The sequence below is a fragment of the Oncorhynchus keta genome, chromosome 10 (genome assembly GCF_023373465.1).
Source record: "Oncorhynchus keta strain PuntledgeMale-10-30-2019 chromosome 10, Oket_V2, whole genome shotgun sequence".
Lineage (NCBI taxonomy): Eukaryota > Metazoa > Chordata > Actinopteri > Salmoniformes > Salmonidae > Oncorhynchus > Oncorhynchus keta.
The window spans coordinates 27,538,559-27,559,811 of record NC_068430.1 but is presented as its reverse complement, the minus strand read 5'-3'; the positions used below and the strand labels follow the sequence as shown (position 1 = coordinate 27,559,811).

The following is a 21,253-nucleotide window of genomic DNA, read 5'->3' as shown; positions in this document are numbered from 1 at the left end:
TCCCTCTCTTCCTACCTACCTCCCTCCCTACCTGCCTCCCTTCCTCCCAGGGATGCACTACTCCAGGGTTGTTCTAGCTCATGGCTAAACTGAAGGTTGAAATGTCCTTTGTTACATTTTCAGGGCCTTCTTCCTCTCAAGAATTTCTCTTGATACTAAAAGCTAATGTTCCTTTTGAAAAATGAACAAATAAATGCATACAGTCAAAGAAAACTAATAGAAAACCATGTCCAGCCTGAACACTCAAGTATGTACAGTGTACAGTGCATTCGGAAAGTATTCAGACCCCTTGACTTTTTCCACATTTTGTTACGTTACAGCCTTATTCTAAAATGGATTAAATTGATTTTTTCCCTCATCAATCTGCAGCCCTCCACCAATCAGGCCTTTACGGTAGTGTGGCCAGACGAAGCCCCTCAGTAAAAAGCACATGACAGCCCGCTTGAGTTTACCAAAAGGCACCTAAAGGACTCTCAGACCATGAGAAACAAGATTCTCTGGTCTGATGAAACCAAGATTGTACTATTTGGCCTGAATACCAAGCGACATATCTGGAGGAAACCTGGCACCATCCCAACGGTGAAGCATGGCGGTGGCAGCATCATGCTATGCAGTTGTTTTTCAGCAGCAGGGACTGGGAGATTAGTCACGATCGAGGGAAAGATTAATGGAGAAATGTACAGAGAGATCCTTGATGAAAACCTGCTCCAGAGCGCTCAGGACTTCAGACTGGGGTGAAGGTTCACCTTCCAACAGGACAACGACCCTAAGCACACAGCCAAGACAACGCAGGAGTGGCTTCGGGACAAGTCTCTGAATGTCTTGAGTAGCCCAGCCAGAGCCCGATCGAACATCTCTGGAGACGCCAGTTTACACTGCATCACGCACTCCTGCATCACGCACTCCTGCCATCCATCACGCACACCTGCCTTCCCTCGTCACACGCATCAACATTATTGGACTCACCTGGACTCACTTATCTCCTTTTTATTTCCCTCCTATATTTGTCAGTTCCCTTCTCTGTTCCCCACTGCTGGATTAATAGTTTTTTGTCAGTATTACTTTTGCTGATGCTGTTCCTGTCTGGTGCCATGTCCGTTATTATTAAATGTTTTACTCCCCGTACCTGCTTCGTCTCTCCAGCGTCATCCATGTGACAAAACTCAAGGGGTCCGAATACTTTCCGAATGCACTGTACAGTAATGTCAGCATGGCTTTTCACCATGCCTTCTATACAGTATTCCTTATTCTTCCCTGAGGCCCACACCTTCTATAAGGTGCAGTATAGTATTTTGAACCACGTGACTGATCTGAACAGTGTTGTTGTGTTTTATTTCTTCATATGGACAAAGGCTCTATGTATTAGTGTTCTCGCCCTATGTATTATTCTCCCCCAATGTCCTGAGTACCTCTTGGCACAGTTTGATTTACATGCTCAGGGAGGCTGTGTATGGAAAGATGCATGCGGTTATAAAGATGTGACAAAAAAACAAATTCAAGGAATAAAATCTCCATTAACAGGGGGACAAGCTCCATTTCTCAGAGTGCAGATGGCGGTCAGTGGGACTATCTAATGTGCTCCACTACTCAGAGCTGTATGTGTGTGTGTGCGTGTCTCTGTGTGTGTGTACACATGCATGTGAATGGTGGTTCCTCCCCCACTTCTATAGCCGCGTAAACCTGACGCACAAAAATATATAAGAATCTCACTCTATCCATGGAATTCACTTCAGTGCCAACCACAGCATTTAGAGCCTGAACAATCGGTTGATGCTTGGCTGGAGGGTGGGCGATTGTGTTAAACTTTGAATCAAACTGTGTCCATGGAACTCCACACACACTGTACTGTACTATTCACACAGGGCCTAAGGGTCAGCCAAAGGCTTAGTTTGTACTCTGAGTCTCATGAGTGAAATGTTTTCCTGCATGTAGCTGTCAGTGCCCAGGGCCAGGGCAACATAATGATGGAAGTTAAGAGTTATTTCAGTGCCAAGGGGTTTCGATGCAGCTAGTCTACACAACATCATACATCCTTGAATGCACATCATTTCTGTGCTAAAGTGTGTAATTCACAGTAAAAACTCACTAACCAACATTCATACCATTATAATGCATTGATGTAAGCCACATCTAGCTAAACTCTTCATATGCCACCCACCGACCACAAAAACACAATTAATTGTAACAGATCTGTCAATGTGTCTTTTACACAGAGACCGTACACTATATAGAGATTATTATTTATTTATTTTTATATATTTTTGGGGTACTTTTTTTACCCCTTCTCCCCAATTGGTAGTTAGTCTTGTCTTGAATGAGATGCAATGGCTTAGACCGCAGCGCCACTCGGGAGGCCCCATATAGACTGGTTTAACAACATCCCTTGAACTCTTGTCCTCATCAATGCAACACATTCCCAGCAGTATCTAATAGTACCCTGAATCAAACCTAAAACCTATGGTGAACCTATGTCTCGCAGGCACACAAATAAACATACACACACCCACTATGCCGAACTTTCCGGTGCTGAGAATAAAAACAATAAAACTCACTGGTTGGTCATAAATGAACGACATTACTCTCCAACACACATTACTATTGTAATTTAAGAGGTAATGATCACAGTGGTAAATGTGTGTTGGAGAATATTTCATCATTGCCCCTCTATTTCTATCTCCAACTCAACTCCTGTTTCATTGAGCTCATTATGAAATCACTTCAGTAACTTTCAGAGCTAATCATAGATGTTAACGAGCTGTAGTTCAGAGCAGACACTGTTGTCTGACCTTGGTATCTTTCTCTCAACTGCTAGTCTGCTCAATATCTAAAGCATTATACCCCAGGTGATCTCATTAGATCTCAGGCCTAATTCTTCAGTGATGGAGTTAATTCCATACCAGGTATTGCTATCTATAACACCTCCCCATTACTATCCCCCACCAAGGCTATTTCTAGCCTGCCGAGCGACACACATAAGTAAATGTTATCTGTTGTCCGAATGGCTTTCATCCTTACCCTCCATATGCTCCGAAAGTGAAGCTCCTCTTTCTCTGTGACATCCTACTTGCTTGGGCTGCTGATGCTTTCTGGGGAGAATGTCCACATCAGTGGAGTTCACAGCAAGTGAGCAATGGGAGCACTCATACCTCTCCCCTCCCTCCTTCCCTCGCTCTCCCTCCCTCCCTCCTTACCTCCTCTCTGTTATACTCTTTAAACTCTCTAGGCTGACAGAGGCTGTGTGTTCTACAAGACTACATTTCTGTCAATAAGCATCACTGCCTGCCACCTCCCTCTCTCCTTTCTTCCTTTCACCCTCACTTTTCTCCTCCGCTCCCTCAGTAAGTCATATCTCCCTCAGACTAAGAGAAAGGTGCGTCCAACCATTCCGTTGCCCTGGTAACGAGCAGGTGCCCCTCTCTCCCTCACTTAGACTAAATTCATTTCTATGCACTCACATGTCCTCAATTCCCATCCTCATCCTAAAAAGAGGTGAATTCTTGTTTCATCTTAAAACCTCAGTCATATTATCACTAGAATAGAATATGCAATATGTTCAATAGAATATGCCCTTTACTCAAGTAGTCTTAATATTGTACAAGGGAAAACATGTGTATTCATTAGTAGCAGCAGCCAGATTCAAGGCTCTGACAGGTTGAATAGTGGAAGAAAATGACTTGCACTGAACTTGTGGTAATCAGCTCACCCCTACTGGAAATTGGAATCCCATTAATTTTTCCTACCCAACAGTCAAGTTAGACAAGTCTACATAAAAAATAACCCAGCAAACTAAACGGTTAAGGAGGTCAAACCCAAACAAATAGCATTGCATCTCACATAGAAATGTGGATTGTATAGAAAGCTGGCTACGGGTGTGGTGCAGGTGGAGTATCTGCTGACAAGAGTGGGTCCTAAGCCTGTCCTAAGGTCAACCAAGGATAAAGGGATGGATCACCCCACAGATTCCTCTTCTCCCTTCCTCTGCTCTGCCCTCTATATAAGTAGATTCCCCTCTAGCCTGCCTGCTGTCCTGTGGTCAGAGCATATTTTCCAGGAGTGTCCTGTCCAGGAGTACAGAGCAACCTCTGTTCTCCTTCCATCAGCTGTGGTGTTGGGGTGCCCTGGTGCCCATTGAACCTCCTCTTATTCAACTAGGCCAGAATGGACGGTGGCCAGATGTTGGCTCTTAATCAAATCACAAACACGCACAGCATAGGACTGTTCTGCCCGCACCTGTCTGCTCCCCTCCACTCCCATCCGCTCGCCTGCCTGACCCTTGTTTGCTCTCGCCATTGAGTGGAGATTGGTCAGACAACCTCCACAGCAGATATGTCTGTAGGATGTGCCTTCGCATCTGTTAGGCCACAGAAGAATGGGATGTGGACTCCACTTTCATACTTCAGTCATCTCTATATAAAGTGGGCTGAGGTCATAAATGAAGAAAACCCAGGCTCTCTGTGGGATTAAAGTTAGCGATGTTAGAACCTCTTTCATTTGGCAACTGATTATCCAGCGTAATGGTTTATGGATCATATTTTCAAGATGAATGATAAAGATCCCATGATGTTCCTCTGGGGGAATATGTTTCATGTCTACTCTTGAACAAGCAATGAGCGATACTGTATACTGAGTCAAACCAGGTGAAATCTTAAGGACAAGCCTGCACTTTGTTCCAGCTAACCAACTACAGTGTGCTGTCTGGGCGCTGTGTGTGATAGCCATAGCAACTGAAATGTAATTTCTCCAACAGAATGAAAGCAGGATCCTCTGGATCTGTACTGCAGTCTCCTAACTCCTCGTCAATGTTACAAGGTAATGCACTTTGAAGAGTTATTTTGACTATTGCTTTTCTCCTCCAGAGATGACCAATGCCCCTCTCCAAAAACAATTACCCAGAGTAATGTGTGTGGGGCAGGTGAAAAGGGACGGGTACGTTAGCATAATTAGTCTGTCCACCAGTCTCAAAATGCCACGGTGCTGCTTGTGCTCCTATTAAAATGGGTCAGACGCAACTTTGAGATGGTCTCAGACGGCAACAAGTGCAGCACAGTAATGAGCGACTGCCCTCAGAGATGGGGTTGAGTACACCCTGAGACGCCACTCTGTTTTTTTACTGTTTTTTTGTAAGGGTTGGTAGGCCTATACAATAACATGTTTCTCTACCATCTGACAGAGGTGACTTACAGAACCATTAACTATAAAAAAAAATAAAGAGTCCCACACGCCATATATAAACTCCCAGTAATTTATTGGGGAAATCACCAACCCTTCAGCATCACCGTACCCTCTTCAGGGTGATGTCACCCTACTTGAACCAGGTTATGTGCGACTCTATTTTTATAGTTTATTCGCCGTTAGTCAGCACCTCCACACAAAATCCTTTTTCTGGGTGTGTGCCCGCTCATGTTTGTTTGTTTTACTTTCAGAACCATAACATCACATATAAATATTACTGTATAGACAGTCACTAAGAATTTATCTCAGCACTATTTCTTCAAAATGAAAAAGTATGCCTCGTCTAATAGAGGTCCGCAGGGCTAACAACCCATTACATGAATGTCATGTCAACTTTGTGTTCTCCACCCTCTCCACCACTGATTGACATATCACAGTTCCACACTGTTGTTTTGTGGCCCAGTATACCTTGTGCCGCACACCATCCCATCCCACCTGATAAATCAGTCAGAAGCCTTCAGCACCAATTAAATGAGGAAAAATTGGAAGAGGAAGAGACATAGAGACACAGACAGGGAGATAGCAGGAGTGTGAGAGCACCTTTCCTTGGAAGAAAAAGGGATGAATGAATTTGGGTTGGGTCAAAAATACTGTTAACCAACCATGTGTATTGTATGGTATATTGCACTTTTTTTCTATTTGGTCTAAATCAGAATTCATACAATGTGTACCCTGTACTATTATAGTCCTTTACTTTAAGTGTCACGATCGTCGTGGTAATAATACTCGGACGCAGCGTACGTAGAATTCCACATGTTTATTAATTGAAAGTCACAAAAACAATAAAGAGCAACGAAATGTGACGTTCTGTAGCGCTCACAGGCATCAACACAAAAACAAGATCCCACAAAAACCAGTGGGGAAATTGACTGCCTAAATATGATCCCCAATCAGAGACAACGATAAACAGCTGCCTCTGATTGGGAACCATACCAGGCCAACATAGAAATAAATGCACTAGATCACCCACCCTAGTCACACCCCAACCTAACCAAAATAGAGAATAAAAAGACTCTCTATGGTCAGGGCGTGATATTAAGTTTAATACTACTACTAAATCACAATGAATTGAAAAGTAATAACAGTCAAGGAGTAGCGGACTAATGCAGTCCTCTTAGAGCACCCCCCCCTGATCAGAAGAGGAACTACTTTCCATTTCAGTTGTGCAATGGAGTGGATCGTATCAGGGGCTATTTGCAAAGCTGTGTGAGCCAGATAAGTTTGAATTTCATGCATGATGTGATGCGTCATTTGCAAACTACAGTTCTTTGTTTGAGTATGAGCAAAAGGATCTTTCGAGAAATTCCAAGACCGCAATTTCTTTAGGAGGATTTGCAGATGCTACAGTATCAGAGGCCCCTATACACCCAGAATATATCAACAGAGGGGAATTAGAATAACAAGGAGAGGAAAGACCTCTCCAGAAACCTTTCCCATTCATTATCTGACCAAGCCAGAGATTAAAATGATATTAAAATAATATATTTTTTATTCCAGCCAGGACCTGTACACTCATTAGAGGAGTATTATAATTATGGAAGGATGCAGCGAAAGCCAGTGTTCCATAAATTAATGAAACAAATGAGATTCTGCCTGCCTCAAATTGCAAAACACAGATAAATATACAGACATTTTGTAACCCAGTCATCAAACAGACTGCTTTTTTAATAAGGCTATTATTGTCCAGCCTCGCCTAGTCCACTGAATGTCGTGAATTCCACAAATGTCTTCTCTGGGACTGCTAGAGAAAAGTATGTATGCATATTACAACATAAATCATTGGGTTGGTGAGAACAGAGAGAGAGGTGGAGCGAGAGAGCGAAAGAAAGAATGAGCGAAAGAGAAAGTGAGAGAGGGGAGAGGGGAGATGAAAAGAGAGAGAGAGAGATAAAAGGGTTGGTACTGTATGTAATTAGATGGTAGAGGGATTTAAAAAATGAGGTTACTGCTGGATAGAGAAGGACATTCTTGACTTTGCCGTGTGAGGAGAAAAAAAGGATGAGGAAGGGGTTCAGGCTCAGTGTATGAGAGAGTTGAATATCACATGAGCGGCAGGTAGCCTAGCGGTTAAGAGCGTTGGGCCAGTAACCCGAAAGGTCGCTAGTTTGAATCCCTGAACCGAATAGGTGAACAATCTGTCAATGTGCCCCTGAGCAAGGTACTTAATCCTAATTGCTACAGGTACTTAACCCTAATTGCTACAGGGTCACCGTTAATGGCTAGCCGTGGCCACACTCTCCAAGCGTGTTTCAGGGGGAGTGGGATATGCAAAAAAACGAATTTCCAATTCACACACTTGTACATGTGTGAAATAGGACAAATGTAAGTGCCCACCTAATTATTGTTACATAGGCACAATTCAAGCCTGGAAAATGTGGTTGGAAATAAGGATCCATTCACCTTTATTCTCCACACCTACATTGATCAGATTTACAACTGTGAGGTGGGAGGCAGATGAGAGGAGATAAAGAAGATATATGAAGACACAAATCCTGTGGAACTGGAAGTATGGCAACACTACTGAGAGACATGGAGAAAATCCCTGCCTGCCTGTGTGTCTCAACTGGACCAACCCACATACTGTACACACTACAGGACAACACATCTACACCACATGCAACACATTTTCAGAGGGGAATACTGAGAGGCAGAGGCCTCTAGGAGAAACAAAAGAGAGGTGGAGAAGGAGGGATAGAAAAGACCAAAGCTGAACAATCTTTCAGCTCAACTAGAAGGAGAGCACCCACAGACCAAAGGCATGGGTTAATGACTCTGCAGACACATACTGGGAGGGACATAGATTTGAGACCTACTTTGATTTATCCAGAGGAGAGGGACAGACACAGAGAGGGACAGACAGAGTGGGGATGTCTCATCACACTACTTTATTAAAATAACACAGGCCTGCCTACTAGCTCTCACCACCATTAATAAATCAAATATATTTTTACAACCTTGAGTTGGTCATAGCTACTGTAACAGCATCATATACATTTTGAAAATCATAATGAAAAAGCAATCAAAAACAGAACTTCCACAAAATCCCAACTGAATCCCTGGATACTAGCAATAGTGGCAATCAGACCACATGGAAAAGGAGAGGTTGAAAATACTACTGCTTCAAAAGGACTGATCTCACTGGGAGCTTTTGGAAGAATGCCAGGTGCGGTTTCCCGGCAACAAGCCACTCTGGGGTTTACTCAACAATGGGCTCTATTGTTTCTTCGGCTCGAGTGTTTCAGCACCATGGACAGCAGCAGGAGCTTGGAAAGGGGCCAGAGTAGAGTAAAGGAAACATACAGTACACATACACTCTTTAATTCACAAACACAAGCAATTTCAAATAAGCACAAATTAGTGGGAGGAAATATCTGAGTATTTTCCAGATCATGAACCTGATGCTTTTCAATGCCAGCTGTATTGCTGAGGGTATGGACAGTACTGTAAAGGAATGGCCCCTGTGTGCAGTGTGATCCCTGTATCCCCCCCCCCATCCATAAAACATGGGCAATGACTGCATTAAGCCTGAAAACATACAATATTTATTTAACTAGGCAAGTCAGTTAAGAACAAATTCTTATTTACAATGACAGTCTAAGAACAGTGAGTTAACTGCCTTGTTTAGGGGAAGAATGACAGATTTGTACCTTGACAGCTCGGGGATTTGATCTAACAACCTTTCAGTTAATGGCCCAACGCTCTAACCACTATGCTACCTGCCGCCCCTCCATTACTCTGACTGCAGTCTTCTTTTCAGTATACAGTACGGTATGTACAAACATCCCTGATAGTATCATGAACCACTGCGTTTCAGACCACATTCTCTGAATATTCAACAAGTGAGTCCTGGCGATGAGAGAGAGAGATCATCAAACTCATTTGAAAATGCAAAGACGAGTTGGCATAAAATGTCAGAAAAACATGCACCATCCATACGAAATGTAATACAGCACAATTCCATTTCGGGCCCAGAAAGCTGACTTCATAAACATTTTTCTTTGTGCTTATTTCCAAAAAAATAATCACACACATTCCATTACTCTGACAGCAGTTTTCCTTTCACTATACGGTACAGTACATACAGTGGCTTGCAAAAGTATTCACCCCTTGGCATTTTTCCTATTTTGTTGACTGACAACCTGGATTTAAAATGTATTTTTGGGGGGTTTGTATCATTTGATTTACACAACATGCCTATCACTTTGAAGATGCAAAATATGTTTTATTTTGAAACAAACAAGAAATAAGACAAAAAAATGGAAAAACTTGAGCTTGCATAACAGCTGCAAGTCTCTTGGGGTATGTCTCTATTGTCACGGCCGTTGAAAGAAGTGGACCAAGGGGCAGCGTGGTGAGCGTACATTTTCCTTTTATTTTAAAAATGACGCCAACAAAACAACAAACGAAAAAAAAACAACCGTGAAGCTTACAGGACAAAATGCCACAAACAAAGTTAACTACCCACCACGAAAGGAGGGAAAAGGGCTACCTAAGTATGGGTCCCAATCAGAGACAACGATAGACAGCTGTCCCTGTTTGAGAACCATACCCGGCCAAAACATAGAATGCCCACCCGAAATCACACCCTGACCAAACCAAATAGAGACATAAAAAGTCTCTCTAAGGTCAGGGCGTGACATCTATAAGCTTGGCACATGTAGCCACTTGGATTTTTGCCCATCCTTTAAGGCAAAACTGCTCCAGCTCCTTCAAGTTGGAAGGGTTCCACTGGTGTACAGCAATCTTTAAGTCATACCACAGATTCTCAATTGGATTGAGGTCTGGGCTTTGACTAGGCAATTCATACACATTTAAATATTTCCCCTTAAACCACTCAAGTGTTGCTTTAGCAGTATGCTTAGGGTCATTGTCCTGCTGGAAGGTGAACCTCTGTCTTAGTCTCAAATCTCTGGAAGACTGAAACAGGTTTCCCTCAAGAATTTCCCTGTATTTAGTGTCATCCATCATTCCTTCAATCCTGACCAGTTTCCCAGTCCCTGCCGATGAAAAACATCTCCACAGCATGATGCTGCCACCACCACGCTTCACTGTGGGAATGGTGTTCTCTGGGTGATGTGAGGTGTTGGGTTTGCGCCAGACATAGCGTTTTCCTTGATGGCCAAAAAGCTCAATTTTTGTCTCATCTGACCAGAGAACCTTCTTCCATATGTTTGGAGAGTCTCCCACATAACTTTTTGCAAACACCAAATGTGTTTGCTTATTTTTTTCTTTAAGCAATGGCTTTTGTTCTTTAAGCAATGGCTTTTGTTCTGGCTTACTCTTCCGTATAGCCCAGCTCTGTGGAGTGCACAGCTTAAAGTGGTGCTATAGACAGATACTCCAATCTCCGCTATGGAGGTTTGCTGCTCCTTCAGGGTTATCTTTGGTCTCTTTGTTGCCTCTCTGATTAAAGGTCTCCTTGCCTGGTCAGTGAGTTTTGGTGGGCGGCCCTCTCTTGGCAGGTTTGTTGTGGTGCCATATTCTTACCATTGTTAATAATGGATTTAATGGTGCTCTGTGGAATGTTCAAAGTTTCTGATATTTTTCCATAACCCAATCCTGATCTACACTTCTCCACAACTTTGTCCCTGACCTGTTTGGAGAGCTCCTTGGTATTCATGGTGCCGCTTGCTTGGCGTTGCAGACTCTGGGGGCTTTCAGATCATGTGAGAGATCATGTGACACTTAGATTGCACACAGGTGGACTTTATTTAACTAATTATGTTACTTCTGAAGGCAATTGTTTGCGCCAGAACTTATTTAGGGGCTTCATAGCAAAGGGTGTGAATACATATGCAAGCAAAACCTTTCCGGTTTTTATTTTTTATAATTTTTTAAAATAAGTATTTTTTTTTATTTCACTTCACCAATTTAGACTATTTTGTGTACGTCCATTACATGAAATCAAAATACAAATCCATTTAAATTACAGGTTGTAATTCAACAAAATAGGAAAAACGCCAAAGGGGATGAATACTTTTGCAAGGCACTGAAGTACTGTATAATCCATTAGGGAATGGGTTGGAGAACAGTGTCTGTGAAAGCTATAAATAGTTTTGGAGAATGAGGGGGCGACTAAAGCAGAGTGACAGAGGTGTGGGTGAACAGCAACATCCCATTTAAACATAATAGTATTCTGCTCAGGGATGGAAAACTGCCTCTCCCCCAGTCCACACCAAACCAAACCCAATCACCATGGGTGTGTTGGGAATGATGGATGACCTGAGGCGCTGGGAGATGCTGAGGGTAAAATACGAGTTTGTATTTGACTCCATGGCATCTAAGCTTGTAGAAATCCAACTCATCCACACAGTGATTTGGCCCCTTGATAATTGAGCGGTATTTCTACCACGGTCTAATGAAAACTAAAAAGCAAAGTGTTTTTTGAATGGAGCTTGATGTTTTAATGCAGTGTAAAGTAGTGACTTGAGACTTGAACACTTTTCTAAGACCCATTAAAGCTGTAGTAAATGTTGTTGTTTTTTAAATCACACAGCAGTGCTGGTTTTACAACCAGCTGGATACGACAAACTAAACCGTAGCATTGGAAATAAAATTCCCTATTCCTTTAGTATGGTAGAAAAGAGCTACATAATGGTGAATAATCACATTGAATCAATTCATAAGTCCACTGTCTAAAACTGCTTTTTACATGCCTTAAAGAGGAATTGGAATGGAATTTTAATATGTTGCTTTAGAAACTGCATTATTAGTGTTGTCTTGTATGATTGATTTAATAAACCATATTCTGTAGCGATATTTTCTGATGGAAATCCGGCTAGTTGCTATTAGGTCCATGATTTGGAATCTTGGTCCTAGGTTGGTTATACCCAGAGCCATATACATGGTCAGGGAGTTGGTCAACCATGGTTTGCCAGTGTTGTGATAAGATAGTGTAAAATAATTCATTAAAATAATTTATCTGCACTGTATGTTTTTTGTGGGTTTTTTAAAATATCTGAAACATACAATATACTTGCAGTGAAGCCGCTCAACAACTACATCATACCAGTCATCCAACAGACTCCCAATCAGAGTGACACACAGAAGCATTCAGGGTCAATGTCCTGCTCAAGGGCACGTTGACAGATCTCCCACCAGGCCAAAAAAAGTGAACCCGAACCCTCCCCCCACAGTTCCCCAATAGCTGTCCCTCAACAATTCGAGACTCCTCCCACAGTCCCCCCAAGAAGAAAATAAATAAATAAAAGAATACAGTTCATTCCATTCCCCCAAGAACCCCCCCAATGCAACAACCAAGAGAATGAACTAAAGAGAAAAAGAAAAAGACAGAAGAAAACATTAAACAACAATGCAACATTTTTTTTACAAAAATAATAATACATTTAAAACAAAGGACATAAAGGGCAACTAAAATCATATCAGCAATGCCAACTGTATACAGTTGAAGTTGGAAGTTTACATACACTTGGGTTGGAGTCATTAAAACTCGTCTTTCAACCACTACAAAAATATCTTGTTAACAAACTATAGTTTTGGCAAGTTGGTTAGGACATCTACTTTGTGCATGACACACGTCATTTTTCCAACAATTGTTTACAGACAGATTATTTCACTTCTAACTAATTGTATTACAATTCCAGTGGGTCAGAAGTTGACATACACTAAGTTGACTGTGCCTTTAAACAGCTTGGAAAATTCCAGAAAATGATGTCATGGCTTTAGAAGCTTCTCATTTGAGTCAATTGGAGGTGTACCTGTGGATGTATTTCAAGGCCTACCTTCAAACGCAGTGCCTCTTTGCTTGACATCATGGGAAAATCAAAAGAAATCAGCCAAGACCTCAGAAAAAAAATTGTAGACCTCCACAAGTCTGGTTCATCCTTGGGAGCAATTTCCAAACGCCTGATGGTACCACGTTCATCTGTACAAACAATAGTACGCATGTATAAACACCATGAGACCACGCAGCTGACATACCGCTCAGGAATGAGACAAGCTCTGTATCTTAGAGATGAATGTACTTCGGTGCGAAAAGTGCAAATCAATCCCAGAACAACAGCAAAGAACCTTGTGAAGATGTTGGAGGAAACAGGTACAAAAGTATCTATATCCACAGTAAAACGAGTCCTATATCGACATAACCTGAAAGGCCGCTCAGCAAGGAAGAAGCCTCTGCTCCAAAACCGCCATAAAAAAAGTCAGACTACGGTTTACAACTGTACATGAGGACAAAGATCGTACTTTTAGAGTCAATTGTAGGGTCAATTTTAGATCAACGCTATGCATATTCAGACATTCCTGAACCTGAGACCAGAAACAGGTTACCTGAGGGCAATACCAAAATAAATGGTCTATTGATTCTGTATCCTCACAAAAAAATCTGCAGAGCTTCGATGATTTTATGCCCCAAATATTCAACATTTTGTTGGTGGCAAGAATTCTATATAATAATTTTAGTTGAAAAGCACGAAGTCTTGAATCTTGCGTTGTTTTATATATCAACTCATACACCTGTTCCATGGAATCTGTACATCAAAAACCTCTTCCCAACTATTTTGCAATCTGTATGGCACAGTTGTCAACATCCTGGTCCTCAAATTAAACTGGTATACTTTCCTATTTATGCTATTTTTATTTCTCCTCCAGTTTTGATCCTTTTTTATTTCTCCTGCCTCCTCCAGTTTTGATCCTTTATATTGGGCAGACAGACCAGTTCCCTGCCACCTCCTCCCCAGTTTTGATCCTGGGCAGACAGACCAGCCACCTGCCTCCTCCAGTTTTGATCCTTTATATTGGGCAGACAGACCAGTTCCCTACCTCCTCCCGCTGCCACCTGCCTCCTCCAGTTTTGATCCTTTATATTGGGCAGACAGACCAGTTCCCTACCTCCTCCCGCTGCCACCTGCCTCCTCCAGTTTTGATCCTTTATATTGGGCAGACAGACCAGTTCCCTACCTCCTCCCGCTGCCACCTGCCTCCTCCAGTTTTGATCCTTTATATTGGGCAGACAGACCAGTTCCCTACCTCCTCCCGCTGCCACCTGCCTCCTACATTGTTGGGGTAATGCTGTAATCAATTGGTTATAGTCTTGGAATGAGCAGACCTTCTCGTACAATTCTGATAACACCATGAAGGACATAACTCATAACATAACTCTAAGAACAAAATACCTTTTTCAAAAATCTTTCCTATAAATACAGGTATTTCATCAACCAGCACATTTGAGTTCAGCCATAATATTTGTTCTATCTTTTCAGGGGGATGGAATTGAAATTGTAGCCAGCTCTGCAATACTTGTTTGAAAAAGAGAGATACTTCAATTAATTGAAAATGAGACATGGCAATCTGCACAAAGGCAAAGAGGATAAAGGCAAACAATGCTTTTCTTAGTAATCTACTTGAGAACCATTTAGGGTTCAAATTAAACTTTTGAATAAGTGAAGATTTTAGAGAGAGGCTTAGTGCTTTTATATTTGATCTCATCCCACTCAATTCATATTCATAATATACATAGGCATGTTTTATTTTGTCTGGTTTAGTGTCCCAGATAAAGCTAAATATTTTGCTCATATCAGGTGTAGGCCACGCCATAAGTAAGTGAGTAAACTGAGATATGACTAAGGAGTTAATCAGGGCAATTGTTTTTCTTTTTTTCTCTCCCAAAAATACACAGGTATTTATCTCTCCATGGTTGCAGGATCTGGTCTATTTTTACAAGTTTTCTGATCAAATTCATTGTGGTGAGCTTATTTATATATGTTGTGATATGAATACCAAGTATGTCTACTTCACCATCAGCCCATTTTCTAGGTAAACTGCAGGGTAATGTTAAAGTTGTATTTTTCAATAAGGCGTCCCGCTAGCGGAACAACTTCGGGTGACGCTGAAGGACGCGACCGAGAGGTCAGTGGGGTGACGCACAGTTGGCCTAGCATGGTCCGGGTTAGGGAGGGCTTGGCCGGTAGTGATATCCTTGTCTCATCGCACACTAGTGACTCCTGTGGCGGGCCGGGCTCAGTGCACACTAACCAGGTCGCTAGGTGCACAGTGTTTCCTCCGACACATTGGTGCGGCTGGCTTCCGGGTTGGATGCGCACTGTGTTAAGAAGCAGTGCGGCTTGGTTGGGTGTGTTTCGGAGGATGCATGGCTTTCGACCTTCGTCTCTCCCGAACCCGTATGGGAGTTGTAGCGATGAGACAAGATAGTAACTACTAAAAATTGAATACCACGAAAAGGGGGTAAAATTTAAAAAAAAATAATAATAATAATTAAAAGCAGAGTGTGTGTGTGTTCCTAACCTTGCAAACAGACAAAAAAAGCTGTAAATGGATCAAGGGTTCACCAATTACGGCCTTGGCGGGCTTGGCAACTGTAACAGGGCGTGATGTGTAATGCAATGTCCCATGAAACGTGTCCAGAACATATTGTATATTGTGAGATCATGGCAACCGTAAGAGAATGTTCTAACTGGTCCTTCTGTAGCTCAGTTGGTAGAGCATGGCGCTTGTAACGCCAGAGTAGTGGGTTTGATTCCCGGGACCACCCATACGTAGAATGTATGCACACATGACTGTAAGTCGCTTTGGATAAAGCATCTGCGAAATGGCATATATTATATTATTATTTAACTTTAACACCAAAATATACTAAAAAAGTTTTTTTGCTAACATAGATAGAATGTTCATTCCCCTAACTAATGGAAAACTCGACGCTCAAACATTACGGGTAACATTGTAAAAATGCTATCTCTTCCCTAGAGTTTTTAGCTGGGCAGGGAAACGGAAGACCTATTGCTCCTATAAATAGAACAATCATACAGCCTGGTTGGAGTTCTGAGTATAGCCCATTCTCTGAAACTCCTGAGAAGACAGGCATGGCAGGTCAGTGTACTCATTGCAGTTGAAAATACAGGAGGCCTTATAGTACTATAGAACATCACACAGGCAAAGCTCCTGCTGCCTCTGGGCAGATGAAACACTCACATCAAAACACAACTATCCATCCCTCTCCAAATGGATTCAGTACTGAGATGCGTGACAGACAGCAGGGACTAAAGCCATGCATACTCCTCTTGCTGCTGCCTCCATGCTGGGGCAATAATCTGAGCCCATGGAGTCACCAGACTGGCCAGCCCCATTTCAAACGCCACAGGACATAACCTTGAGCCGTCCTCACTGCTGCTTCTGCCGCTCACATCAAGAGCAGGAAATAGAGCAGCAAGTGTGCCTGTTCCTGGCCAACAGACAAAGCTGACAAACTTTTAAATCACAAAGAAAACGTAAACATCTTAATAAACACCTTACTGTGATGGGCCCATTTCAGGATTTGGTGTATTCCACTATCAGCATCATCAGTGTCGGAATAATTTTATCTTGCCTAAAATAATTGGTTGACTACACACTAAACAGCATAGTGCTTTTAATGTTTCTACACAAGTAAACTGAATTGAACTGTCAGCTGTTTGCATCATGAAAATCAATTATTCCTAAAGTGCTAGGCAAATTAGCAGGTGGTTTCATTGTGTGTGTTAATGGGAATGCACATGGTCAGTTAACATCACAGGTTAATGCCAGAGCAAAGCCACAATGACAATTCTCACGTTGGGCCCGGATACTTGATATGGAAGGTAACAACATAAATAGTTACAACATAAATAGTAAAAAACACACTGTGCATGAAAATCTGTACATAATTAATATACTGTAGCATGAAAACAAAACTATATGTACATTATATAGGCTACATTGTGTGTATCTGCATAGGCTCTGGAGTGATGTACAAGCCAACCCATGAAAACTAGTATGCCTTTCAATCTCTGGAGCCTCTGAAGATTCTAATTCTTAAAAAAATGTGATTCCCATCCATATAGTATCAGGGGCTCCTGAGGTCTGTTTCACACCTGTGAGAAAGAATTATAGATACTGTATGCAGTCTGTAAATTGAGCTGTACTTCGATAATGCAGACACAGTTGAGACTAGTCAAATCTAAATCAGGTAAAAGAAGGATTTTTGAGACAATTGAGGCATTTTTTAAAACCTTTATATTATCAGGAAGTCATAATGATACCAATGTCTCTTTTACAGTTGAGCCCTGAATTACATAAATTACAGAAAATACACAAATAAAAATACAAAATGCAAGAAAGAAAAACATGGTCATAAAAAACAAACAAGTTCATCAGTAATGAGGTTATCAATTATATACATGTGTTCTCTGTTTGTCTGTTTCCAGTTTGTCTTGCCTAGCCTACCAGTGGGTACTCTTGTTTTTCCTCTAGTCCCTGATTTTGACCATTCTGCCTGCCCTGAGTCTGCCTGCAGTTCTGTACCTTGTGACACTTACCTGGACTACTGAACTCTGGCTGCCTGCCGTTCTGTACCTTTCGGACTCTGCTATGGATTACTGACCTCTGCCTGCCCTTGACCTGTCATTTGCCTGCCCCCTGTTTTTGTAAACGTTTGTTACTTCGAACTGTCTGCATCTCGGTCTTCTCCTAAGCCTTGATCATTTTGAAGATTGTTCCACAAACAAGGTGCAAGAAAAGTAAAAGCTGATTTATCTAACTTAGAGACAAAAGGAATTTCCAGAGTTAGCCATCCCTGAGACCGGTCATGGTAACTCATTTGTCTAGTTTAGTAAAGATGTTAGGTATAGTGGGACTTTTTGTGCAAGGGCTTTATAAATTAAAATAAGGCGATGTTTGTTTATTTATTTTTATTTCACCTTTATTTAACCAGGTGGGGCAGTTGAGAACAAGTTCTCATTTACAACTGCGACCTGGCCAAGATAAAGCAAAGCAGTGCGACAAAAACAACACAGAGTTACACATACACAAAAGTACAGTCAATAACACAATAGAAAATATATGTACAGTGTGTGCAAATGTAGAAGATTAGGGAGGTAAGGGAATAAATAGGCCACAGGCCATGGAGGCGAAATAATTACAATTTAGCATTAACACTGGAGTGATAGATGTGCAGATGATGATGTGCAAGTGGAGATACTGGGGTGCAAAAGAGCAAAAAGATAACAATATGGGGATGAGGTAGTTGGGTGTGCTATTTACAGATTGGCTGCGTACAGGTATAGTGATCTGTAGGCTGCTGTCATGATCGTTTTATGGAATGTACCAAGGTGCAGCGTGGTGAGCATACGTTTTTCTTTATTTACAAATGTCGCTAACAAAACAATAGCGTTAGCTCCGCCAACCTCCCCGTGTGCTCCCCCCCAAGAAAAATATTTGGGGAGTGGCTTCTCGGGCTTCCGTCAATGACTTGCCTCCTCATATCGTCGCCCTTCCTCCTTCGCTGCCTTTATCTCCCCCTTTGGACGGTGATATTCTCCAGCCTGCCTCCAGGGTCCTTTACCATCCAGGATCTCCTCCCATGTCCATGAGTCCCTTTCTCCATGCTGCTTGGTCCTTTGGTGGTGGGTAGTTCTGTCACGATCGTCGTATGGAATGGAGCAAGGTGCAGCGTGGTGAGCGTACATTTTTCTTAATTTGCAAATGTCGCCAACAAAACAATATACAACAAAAACTAACGTGAAGCTCCGTAAGGCTATACATGCACAAACAAAGACAACTACCCACAACTACCAAAAGGAAAAAAGGCTGCCTAAGTATGATTCCCAATCAGAGACAATAATAGACAGCTGTCCCTAATTGAGAACCATACCTGGCCAAAACATGGAAAAAAACAACATAGAATGCCCACCCCAAATCACACACTGACCAAACCAAATAGAGAAATAAAACGGCTCTCTAAGGTCAGGGCGTGACAGCTGATGCTTAAAGTTAGAGAGGGATTTGTTCCGGTCATTGGCAATAGAGAACTGGAAGGAAAGGCGGCCAAAGGAAGTGTTGGCTTTGGGATGACCAGTGAAATATACCTGCTGGAGCGCGTGCGAGGGGTAGGTGTTGCTATGGTGACCAGTGAGCTGGTCACCATAGCAACGAATATGGCGACGAATATGTAGCGAGGGCCAGCAAACGAGAGCATACAGGTCGCAGTGATAGGTGGTATATGGGGCTTTGGTGACGAAATGGATGGCACTGTGATAGACTACATCCAGATTACTGAGTAGAGTGTTGGAGGCTATTTGGTAAATGACATCGCCGAGGTGAAGGATTGGTAGGATAGTCCATTTTACAAGGGGATGTTTGGCAGCATGAGTGAAGGAGGCTTTGTTGCGAAATAGGAAGCTGAGAAAAAAAAGAAAAAAAAGAGTCGGCCCAAGAATTGAACCCTATGGCACCCCCATAGAGACTGGCAGAGGTCCGGACAACAGGCCCTCCGATTTGACACACTGAACTCTATCTGAGAAGTAGTTGGTGAACCAGGCGAGGCAGTCATTTGAGAAACCAAGGCTATTGAGTCTGCCGATAAGAATGATGATTGATTGATGAGTGATTGACAGAGTCGAAAGCCTTGGCCAGGTCGATGAAGACGGCTGCACAGTACTGTCTTTTATCAATGACAGTTATGATATCGTTTAGGACCTTGAGCGTGGCTGAGGTGCATCCATGACCAGCTCGGAAACCAGATTGCATAGCGGAGAAGGTACGGTGGGATTCAAAATGGTCGGTGATCTGTTTGTTAACTTGGCTTTCGAAGATTTTAGAAAGGCAGGGCAGGATGGATATAGGTCTATAAGAGTTTGGGTCTAGGGATGACCGCGGCAGCTTTCCAATCTTTGGGGATCTCAGACGATACGAAAGAGAGGTTGAACAGGCTAGTAATAGGGGTTACAACAATTTCGGCAGATAGTTTTAGAAAGAGAAAGAGATTTGCAGCTCTTTCAGAACATCAGCTGTCTGGATTTGAGTGAAGGAGAAGCGGGTGGGGCTTGGGTAGCTTTGCTGCAGGGGTGCAGAGCTGTTGGCCAGGGTAGGGGTAGCCAGGTGGAAAGCATGGTCAGCCATAGAAAAATGCTTATTGAAATGATCGATTATCGTAGATTTATCGGTAGTGACAATGTTTCCTAGCCTCGGTGCAGTGGGCAGCTAGGAGGAGGCGCTCTTATTCTCCATGAACTTTACAGTGTCCCACAACTTTTTGGAATTAGTGCTACAGGATGCCGTGTATCAACCTACGTAACATCAAAGAGGGCCAACCAACTTTCTGGTAGAGAAGGCAGTGATGAAGGCAGTGATGAAGGCAGTGATGAGTACTAAAATTGTTGCCTGTAATAAAGTGCGGTGCATCCAACGGCTTAAATGAATTGGCATCTGCATTCATATAGATGATGTCGCCATAGTCTAGGACCGGTAGGAATGTCGACTGAATAATCTGCTTTCTACTATTTAGCGAGAGGCAGGACCTATTTATTTCCATAGAATAAGCCATTTTTTTCTCAGCTTCTTAACTCATCAATATGCTTTTTAAAGGACAACTCTTCATCGATCCAGATGCCAAGATATTTGTAAGCAGGGACACAATCAATATGGACACAATCCAAATGACATATGCTTAAAATCATCAGAGTTATTTTTATGCACTCTAGAGACAACATATACATAATTTTAACTGCATTCAATACTCATTTCAGGTCAACATTTTTCTGTAATACAATGAAGGCAGGTTGTAGTTCAGATGGAGCCTGGTCAACTGTGGGAGCAATATCATATACAACATCATCATCGGCATACAAGTGCAGATAAACAAATTACAGTCGATATTGTTAACGTCAACAGTAAAAAGTACAGGACTCAGAATCAACCCCGGCGGGACACCTTTCATAATATCCAGGAAATTGAATTTAACACCATCAGTAGACACACATTTAGTTCTATCTGTCAAATAATTTTTACCAGTGTAACCAGTTACATGCAGCCTGTTCTATGCCAATTGAGGAAAGACTCAATTGGTCAAAAGCCTTTGACAGGTCAATGAAGAGTGCAGCACAATGTTGCCTTTTATCCATAAAGTTAACCACATGATTCATAAATAGGGATGCAGCAGCGATTATGCTATGACCTGATCTAACACCCGACTGATTTAGAATACCTTTCAAAGATAAGATCTTAACTGAGAATTAATCAAGGATTCAAATAT

The 21,253-nt window shown here is 42.2% G+C and overlaps 1 protein-coding gene across 6 annotated transcripts in view; it reads right to left on the bottom strand.

Moving 5' to 3' along the window:
• Positions 1-21,253, bottom strand: part of LOC118388456 (rap1 GTPase-activating protein 1-like) — a 171,633-nt gene that overhangs the window by 104,146 nt on the left and 46,234 nt on the right. For 3 of the 6 annotated variants that reach the window (XM_052526763.1, XM_052526761.1, XM_052526764.1), the window contains exon 1: positions 3,016-3,168. The exons of 1 other annotated variant lie outside the window; for it this stretch is intronic. In XM_052526763.1, the coding sequence (XP_052382723.1) occupies positions 3,016-3,059 (44 nt within the window). In that variant the 5' untranslated portion in view covers positions 3,060-3,168. Of the gene's footprint in view, positions 1-3,015; positions 3,172-21,253 lie in introns of those variants that run through there. 2 more of the 6 variants (XM_052526768.1, XM_052526762.1) reach the window with 2 other exon arrangements.